The following is a 9,186-nucleotide window of genomic DNA, read 5'->3' on the forward strand; positions in this document are numbered from 1 at the left end:
GACCTGAGTCTGGTCCTCAGGTCTGCAGTAGAGTAGAACCTACTTCTGAATGTTGTACTTTGCCTTGTCCACGAACATTGTGGTACGCCCGCATGTGCACACACACACACACACACACACGCATGCACACGCACACACACACACAAACACACACACACGCACACATCACAGAGTACATACAATAATAATAAATACACAGCTTTAAAAACATGGGGGGGGGTACTACAGAGATGGCTCAGAGGTTAAGAGCACTGACTTCTCTTCCATAGGTCCTGAGTTCAATTCCCAGTAACCACATGGTAGCTCACAACCATCTGTAATGGGATCCAATGTCCTTTTCTGCCCTGCAGGCATACATGCAGGGAGAATGTTGTATATATAATAAATACAATATTTTTTAAAGATTTATTTATTTATTTATTTTATACATGTGAGTACACTATCACTCTCTTCAGATACACCAGAAGAGGGCGTCAGATTCCATTATAAGTGGTTGTGAACCACCATGTAGTTGCTGGGAATTGAACTCAGGACCTCTGGAAGTGCAGCCAGTGCTCTAAACTGCTGAATCGTCTCTCCAGCCCATAAATAAAATCTTAAAATAAAAAACAAACAAAACCTAAAAAACTTGAGGGGGCTGGGAGGTCTAGCACACATTTAATCTCACCACTTGGGAGGCAGAGTGAGTTCAAGGACAGCCAGGGTTACACAGAGACCTTGTCTTGAACTTCCTACCTCACTCACGACCCCAAAAGTTCTACACAGTAGGTTGGTCTCGAACTCACAGAGATCTACCTGCCTCTGCCTCCTGAGTGCTGAGATTAAAGGTGTGTGCTGGGCTGGAGAGATGGCTCAGCAGTTAAGAGCACTGACTGCTTTTTCACAGGTCCTGAGTTCAAATCCCACCAACTACATGGTGGCTCACAACCATCTGTAATGGGATCTGACACCCTCTTCTGGTGTGTCTGAAGACAGTGACAGTGTACTTACATAAAACAAACAAATCTTTAAAAATAGATAAATAAGTAAAGGCATGTGCCACTACTCCCCGGCTTAAAACTCCATCTTGAAAAACCAAAAAGAAAACAAACAAACATAAGGGAAGTGATAAGTCTGAGCGTGCTGGTCAACGGCTTTATCTCCAGCACTAGAAGCAAAGGCAGATGAGGATAGGAGTTTGGGGCCATACTGGTCTAAATATTAAGTTCCAGGACGGCAAGGGCTACACAGTGATGCCCTGTCCCGGCCGGGGTGTTGTGGGGGAGCTCAGTGATGCCCTGCCCCGGCCGGGGTGTTGTGGGGAGCTCAGTTTTTTGAGCAGTGGAAGGGAGATCATTTCCTAATTTCTTTCATTTTTTTTGTTTGTTGTTGAGGTTTTCTTTTTTTGTTTTGTCTTGTTTTGTTTTTTCGAGACAGGGTTTCTCTGTAGCCCTGGCTGTCCTGGAATTCACTCTGTAGACCAGGCTGGCCTCGAACTCAGAAATCCGCCTGCCTCTGCCTCCCCAGTGCTGGGATTAAAGGCATGTGCCACCACGCCCAGCTTGTTGTTGAGGTTTTCGAGACAAGATCTCCTGTAGCCTAGGCTGACCTTAAACTCAGAATATAGCTGAAGATGATCTTGAACTCCAAATCTACTTGCATTCACCTTCTAAATGCTGGGATCATGAGTCTCCGCCACTGTAAACACTTCTTGGATGAATAAATGCACCAATGAATAAATGCACAGTGTTTCTATGAGTACGTGATAGAGCGGTATAGTTAGGTAGGGTCTTATGCTCGGCAGCAGCCACCCCCCTCATTTCCAGGATGGTGCTGGCTATGTCCTGGCCACACCCCATTGCTTGGTGCCTGCCAGAGCTGGAAGACAGTTCCCTGAGCTCAGCACATTCCAGCCTTCCCTGGTGGCTCAGAGTGGGCAGGGGGCATTTCACAGAGGAAGGGGGCGGCCCCAGCATGCGAGGATCCTGCCACCCTGTTCCTGACCCCATACCCTCAGCAGACATCCAGATCCCTCAATATGGGGTGGCAGGAGGGTCCACAGAGAGGCCACCCAAGCCAGTGTGAGGGGCCAGCGTGCAGCCCTTGGTCCTGGCCATCCAGGACAATAGAGCAGAAGTTGCTGACTCTAGCTTTGGGGGTAATCCCCCAGCCTCAGCCTGGCCCCAGCTCTAGGCCTTCGCTCAGAGAGCTGAGAGCATCTGAGGCAGCGGCCTTGTGGGTGACAGAGGCATGTGGGGGTACCTGTGTTTCCTCTGCCGCTCCCAGGGGTCTGGTGAGTCAGGGCAGGCTGGGGCTGGGCCAGGGGGTCAGGAGAGACCACTGGGCAGGAGTGGCTTTAAGTGAATGATACAGTTGCTTGCTGTGTGATCTTGTGAAAGTTACTGTCCCTCTTCCAGGCTCCTTATCCGTGAATTGAGAGGCCCGTAGGGAAGCACAGCATCTTTGGGATCTGGCTGAGACCGGAGATATTTGGCACCCTAGAGCTGAGGTTACCAACGATTGTGAGCCACCCGAGCTGGTAATGGGAACCAAACTGGGTCCTCTGGAGGAACAGCAAGTGATCTCAGCTGCTCAGTCCTCTCTCCAGACCCTGCCTTAGTCTTTTTTTCAAGTACATTTATTTATTGTGTGCGCATATGTATCATAGGATATGCATGTCTGTGTGTATGTGCATACATGTGTGCTCTTGTGTGTGTGTGCATGTGTGTGCGCCTGTGTGCATGTGTATGTGCACTTATGTGTGCCTGTGTGCATGTGCATGAGTGTATGCCTGTGTGTGCTCACATGTATGTGTGTGTGTGCACATGTGTGTGCAAATCAAAGGACAATTGGCATGAGTTAGTTCTCACTTCCCATCACATGGACCCAGGGACTGAATTTAGGTCCTTGGGCTTAATGGTAAATGCCTTCATCTGCTGAGCCATACAAAGAAACTGAGGCCCAGTGATGCCCTGTGACTGCTGAAGTTCCCAGAGCCTGAGCTGGGACTTGAACCCAAATTATCAAGGAGACCTTGTAAGAGGTTGTTTTGAGAGTCTCAGGGACTATGTGGGCTAGGCCTGGGTCCAGGAGTACAGGAGATGATGGGGGTGGAGTGCTGAGTATTCGAATGGGGGTGGTATGCAAATTCTTGAGCCAAGACTGGGGTGGAGGTCTGGGCTCTGGCAAGGGAGAGGTTCATGTTTCCAGGTCCCCACCCCCTTGCGGATGGATGTAGTGCACAGAAGGGGATGTTTGTTTCCCCACCACCCACCCTTTGGGTGACATCACAGCAGGACAGCCAATGGCCAGGGTCCCCCTTCTGCTCCCCCCTTCCCATTCCTTTTCCCTCCCAGCCCAAGGCTGGGGCTAAACAGACAGACCAAGGAGCTCTGGAGTTGTCTGGAGGCCCACCGGTAAGAAATAATCAGCTGGCCATCTGGAGTGGACTGGGCTGAGCAACCCTCGGAACACAACCTGGGGAGCTGGGAGGTCTGGGAAGGGAGATTAACAGAAGAGTTAAATTCATGGACTTCAGAGCCAGGCTCTGGGTTCAAATTCTATGCTTCCATTGCGGGGATTGGGGGGGGGTGTCCTTTGATCTCTTGTGGCTCAGGATGGGCTCCAATTTATGCAGCTGGATATAACTTTAATTTATGTGGCTGGATATAACTTTGATCTTGCAGGCTCCCTGCTCTCACCTCCCAAGTGCCAGGATCACAGGCATGTACAACCATGCTGAGTATTTGTGGTGCTGGAGGTGGAGTCCAGGGCTGCACACAGGCTAGGCAAGGCTCCGTCTATCCAGTCTGCTTTTTCTGTAGCCCTTCCTTCTGTAGTCTCAGATTCTTTCTATATAACCCAGGCTGCCTTTAGACTCCTGGAAAGCCTCCGGGTTTAGTCTCATGAGTTCTGGCATTATAGGTGTGCCCACCTATACCTGCCTGGGCAACTTCAGGCTATCCCTTTGTCTTCACTTTCCCATCTGTAAGATGGGCAGATAGAGGCCCCTTTGCATAGCTGGTAGAATATGTGAATTGCTGGGAAAGGGTTCCTGGTCTTTGAAAGTGGATGCTGGAGAGCTAGCATTGACCCCATTGGAAGGTGACAGGACTCAGAATTTAGGTGGTGCCTCAACTCGATGTTCCCTTTTGGTTGGGAGGAATTGGGGGCTGTTGTGGTACAAAGGCTGGGTATGGAAGGCAGGTGCGATGGGTCATGCCTGTAACCCCAACATAACACTTAGAGGTGGAGAGAGAGGCAGAAGGATCAAGAGTTCAAGGTCACACTCAGCTACACAGAGAGTGTGAAGCCAGCCTGCACAACCAGGTAACTTTGTCTCAAACATACAAAGATGGCTGAATCTGAAAAAAAAAAAAGGTGCATAGCCCCCGCTCTCTGCACACTGATGTTGCCAGAAATTAGTTTACAGCTGAACACTTACCGTATATGAGGAGAGTCAAAGTACCTGTGGGGGTGTGTGTTGAAGACAGACAACAGATTCCAGGCTGGCCTCCAACTCAGTCCCCTGACCCTAGCTTCCCAGGGGTTGGGATTACAAGCTGGTGCCATGCCAACAGAGCTACTTTTTTTTTTTTTTTTTTGTCTTTCAAGACAGGGTTTCTCTGTGTAGCCCTGGCTGTCCTGGAACTCACTCTGTAGACCAGGCTGGCCTCGAACTCAGAAATCTGCCTGCCTCTGCCTCCCAAGTGCTGAGATTAAAGGTGTGCGCCACCACGCCCGGCTTAACAGAGCTACTTTTATTGGATGCATACTTCTTACTGGTAAGAAAACTGAGGCCCCAAAGAGAAGGTTTTTTCCCATGTACTCAGACTGAAGAAGCACTGGAGCTGGGCCAACCTAAGGGGCCATAGGCTACACTACCTGGGCACCTCCTCTTAGCCTCACTGCATGGCCTTAGATAGTGTCCAGGGCTGGGATGGGATGGGCATTGCTGAGGGCAGCAGACCATAGATGGCTTAGGGAAGTGGAGGCTCTGAGTGGGCAGAATTCACACATGAGGTAGACAGCAGCTCCTGAGGGAGGGAGCCAGAAGAACAGAATCCTTAGCTGGGTCCTGGGAAGGCCCCATGATGATGTCTGCCTCTGAGCCACAATACAGGTTTGAATGGCACCTAAAACAGACAGGTAGATCTGGGCCTCATGGTGATAGGCTGCTAAGCCAACTCAAGGCCATGCTAGGCGACTGAGTGTGACTGTGCCTTCAAATGAAAGGGGAAAGAAGGCTGGGATATGTTAGAGAACACAGACCCGTTGGCAAAGAGCTTTGCCTAGCATGGGAGAGGCCATGATGTCCAGCATCCCATAAAGCCTGCTGTGGTTGAGCCTGTAATCCCAGCACTATGGAGGGTGTTAAATGAAGGAGGCTCAAAGGCTCAAGGACATCCTGAGCTACGTAGGGAGCCAGAGGCCAGCCTGGGGTACATGAGACTTTGTATCCCCCATACACCAAATAGAGTAGAGGGTTCAGAGGTAGCTCAGTGTATGCCCAGCATTAATAAAAAGACATTACATTTCTGTTTTGTTGTTGTTTTGTTTTGTTTTCTGAGACAGGATTTCTTTGTGTAGCCCTGGCTGTCCTGGAGCTCACTCTGTAGACCAAGGTAGCCTCGAACTCAGAAATCTGCCTGCTTCTTGCCTCCTGAAGCCTGGGATTAAAGGCGCTCATCACCACCGCCTGCCTAAGACATTATATTTCCAGACCTTAACACATAGTAAATGTGTTTAGAAACAGGGTCCTTGAAAAGTTTGGATGAATTTCAGGCGTATGCTAGGGTAGTGTCTCAAGAAATGAGCTGTCAACCTCCAAAAAGTTCTGCCAGGCCACAATTCAACAGGAGAAGCTCATTCCCTCTTCCTGTGACACAAACCAGGGACTCCCTGGAAGCCTGTCCCCCACTTCCTTACCTAGTGGGATGGGCAGGTCTGAGAACAAAGAGTGACTGTGGAGGGAACATTTCCTTCGGAAGCTGCCCCCACCCCTGCCCAGGAGCTGGGCATGTGGCTCAGGAAGGGCTCAGAGGCCTAAATATAACCTGGGCTGGGCAGCTGTTCCAGGGACAGATGAAAAGGGGGGGATGAAGAAGGGTGGGGACACTGTGTTGCCTGTCCTGCCCAGGCTTCCTGTGTCAGGTTCTAGGTGTTGCCTCACTGCCTGGGGACACTGTGTTGCCTGTCCTGCCCAGGCTTCCTGTGTCGGGTTCTAGGTGTCGCCTCACTGCCTGGGCCCAGAGCAAGAATGTGGCCTTCAACATCCTCCTTGGTATCTGCCACTATGTCAGGTCAAGGTCTCCACCAGGGTCCTCCACAGACCTTATTGACGCCCATTTAAAAAAAAAAAAAAGATTTATTTATTTTTATTTTATGTGCATTAATGTTTTGGCTGCATGTAAGTTTGAAGATGCCAGATCCCCTAGTACAGACAGTTTTGAGCTGTCATATGGGTGCTGGGAATTGAACCCAGGTCCCTTGGAAGAGCAGCCAGCACTCTTAACTGCTGAGCCATCTCTCCAGGTCCCCACCCCTTTTGCTGTTTTTTGTTTGTTTGTTTGTTTTTGTTTTTCAAGACAGGGTTTCTCTGTATAGCCCTGGCTGTCCTGGAACTCACTTTGTAGACCAGGCTGGCCTCGAACTCAGAAATCCGCCTGCCTCTGCCTCCCGAGTCCTGGGATTAAAGGCGTGCGCCACCATGCCCGGCTCCTTTTGCTGTTTTTGTAAATTTTTCTTTTTCTTTTCTTTCTTTTTTTTTGAGATGGTCACATGCTGTAGCCCAGGGTGAAGCCAGAACATGTTATGTAGCCCAGGTTATACATAAACCATAAATCTTCCTGCCTTCCAGTATTTTTTTCAGTATTTTTGAGACAGGGTCTCCTGTAGCTCAGGCTACATTTTAACTCATAATCCTATTTGATTACAGGAGACTCTGACCACACCCAGTTTATGACAGTCTGTCTTTAACTTTCCTTTACTTGTCAGCAAAATAGGGTCCCATGGCCAGGCCTGGCACTGACGAGGTCCTCTAGAATTTATTCAGTTTGACTCCTCTTGCTCATCTCAACTCTCTCCCAGTAGCTCCACAAATTAGGCCTTGCCATTGTGAGTTAGGTATAGAACAGAGGTCAGGGCACAGGTCTCTTCTCTGCCTCATCCTGGCCATGCGACTCTGGACAGGAAACTTCTCACCGAGCCTGTGGTAGCCCTCGCAGGGCCTGGTTCACAGGGAAGCCATCTTAGGAGAGGTGTTCAGCTTGTGTGCAGTAGCCAAAAGGGTTCACAAGGGAGGCTGGGCTTAGACGCAGAATCTAGGATTCCTAGGAGTTGCTGACAGGAGCCTTCAGACACTGGGGCCAGTGGTGGGCGTGACGGGGTGTGATTACAGCATGTGTGGGCCAGTGGTGGGCCTGACGGGGTGTGGTTACAGCATGTGTGGATGCGTCCAGGGGGTTGTCTAGTTTGGCCAATTGTGGCCTAAGTTTGTTGTGTTCATAGATCCATTTCATGCAATGGCCTAAGGAGCTAAGAATGGCCTTGAACTGTTTGATCTTCCTGTCTCAACCTGCCAAATACTGGGATTATGGTTGTGTGCTACCATGCCTATTTTAGGAAGTTCTGGGGAACTGAACCCAGGGCCTTTGTGCATGCTAGGCAAGCACTCTACCAACTAAGCTCCTTTGCCCCAGGATTGAGCTATGAAGGGCCATTGTATGGCAGTGGGTGGGTGGGCGTGTGGGCAGGGGCAGAATGTGACTGCGATGGGCCATTGTGTGAGGGAATGTGCCTCATGAGCCTGACCTTTTCCTGTGTGGCAGGGGTTGGCGGGCTGGCATGCCAGGTTGAGGCCAAGCTGGAGGCTGCCTTCTCTGTGCCTTCTTCTTGGGTTGTGTGCGCCACACCAGTACAAATTTGCTTGGCTTCTCTGAGACGGCATATTTTCAGTAAAGTAGCTGTCTGGTAAACTAAAGACAGTTATGCCTGTAACCCCAGTATTTGGGAGGCTGAAATGGGGTGGGAGGAGGGCAATAGTTCAAAGTCATCTTCAGCTACATAGAGAATTTGAGGTTAACATGTTCGAAGACCCTGTCTCAAACTCAAAGCAAGGACTGGGAATGTAGCTCAGGTGGTAAAAAACGTAGCTTCACATTCGCAAAACCCTGGGATTGACTCGCTAGCACAGAACAAACCAGGCATGATGGGACCGCCAGTGTGTACTAGGCTAGCGTTCCTGGCTCTGCATGCAGGCTTTTGAGGCAGCCTCACTTTGGAGGCTGTCCAGGCTGGCCTGGGAAGTAACCATAAGGCACTTGAGCACAGAGAATTGTCAGAATGAGCACAGGGGATATGAAGGAATACTACTGTGTGTGTTGTTCTTCCTAGAGCCCCAGACCCAGGAGGCCCAGGGAGCTGGAAGTGACCCTCAGGTGAGAGCTGGCTGGTTCCACATGCCCCTCTCTATCTTCCCTGGGTCTGTCTGATGTCCCACGCCCCTTGTCTCTCCTTGGCAGGCAGCAAGACCTCAAAGGAAGAGTAAGATTCCCGTTTACAGCTGTGCATCACCCGGAGTGGGGCTCCTGTCAGGAGAAAAGGCCATCACTCAGGAAGCGGTGAGGGGCCCTACTTTCTGCCCTCCTGATGCCATCCCTGCACTTGACTTCTCTGGCAAGCCCCATCTCTACCCCACAATCCCTCCTTGCCTCAGGCCTCCATCTTGTACCCCCAGGCTCAGCGGCAGCTGCTCCATGAGGAGCTGAAGCTGGTCCTGCAGCAGAAGGAAGAGGGGACACGGGAGCCTGAGTCCCAGGTGACTCTCTGCAGAACTATGGAGGCCAGGAGCCGCAGCGCTGAGGTGGGTGTCCACAGGTTAGGGTGCCAAGAAGGCATGTCCCGGCTTCTCTGGGCCTTGGTATCCCCACCTGGAAGGTGGAAATAGAAAATGTGAGGGAGAAATTAACTTATGTCAAATGCTCAACACAACATGGAGCCTACAGATGGGTGTGGTAGCTTATGCCTATCATTTTAGCTTTCAAGTTCAAGGTCAACTTGGGCAATTTAGTAAGGTCCTATCCCAAAAAGGTTTTTTTTAAAAAAGTGCCACTTGCCGGGCGTGGTGGCACACGCCTTTAATCCCAGCACTTGGGAGGCAGAGGCAGGCGGATTTCTGAGTTCGAGGCCAGCCTGGTCTACAAAGTG

At 50.5% G+C, this 9,186-nt stretch overlaps 1 protein-coding gene across 1 annotated transcript in view; it reads left to right on the forward strand.

The window, feature by feature from the left end:
- Positions 1 to 3,359: 3,359 nt before the first annotated feature.
- Prx (periaxin) overlaps positions 3,360 to 9,186 on the forward strand; it is a 19,851-nt gene continuing 14,024 nt past the window's right edge. The window contains exons 1-4 of the mRNA XM_021200990.1: positions 3,360 to 3,395; positions 8,374 to 8,417; positions 8,502 to 8,600; positions 8,717 to 8,842. Coding sequence (XP_021056649.1) covers positions 8,816 to 8,842 — 27 coding nt within the window. The 5' untranslated portion in view covers positions 3,360 to 3,395; positions 8,374 to 8,417; positions 8,502 to 8,600; positions 8,717 to 8,815. The remainder of the gene's footprint in view (positions 3,396 to 8,373; positions 8,418 to 8,501; positions 8,601 to 8,716; positions 8,843 to 9,186) is intronic.

The sequence above is a fragment of the Mus pahari genome, chromosome 1 (assembly GCF_900095145.1).
Source record: "Mus pahari chromosome 1, PAHARI_EIJ_v1.1, whole genome shotgun sequence".
Lineage (NCBI taxonomy): Eukaryota > Metazoa > Chordata > Mammalia > Rodentia > Muridae > Mus > Mus pahari.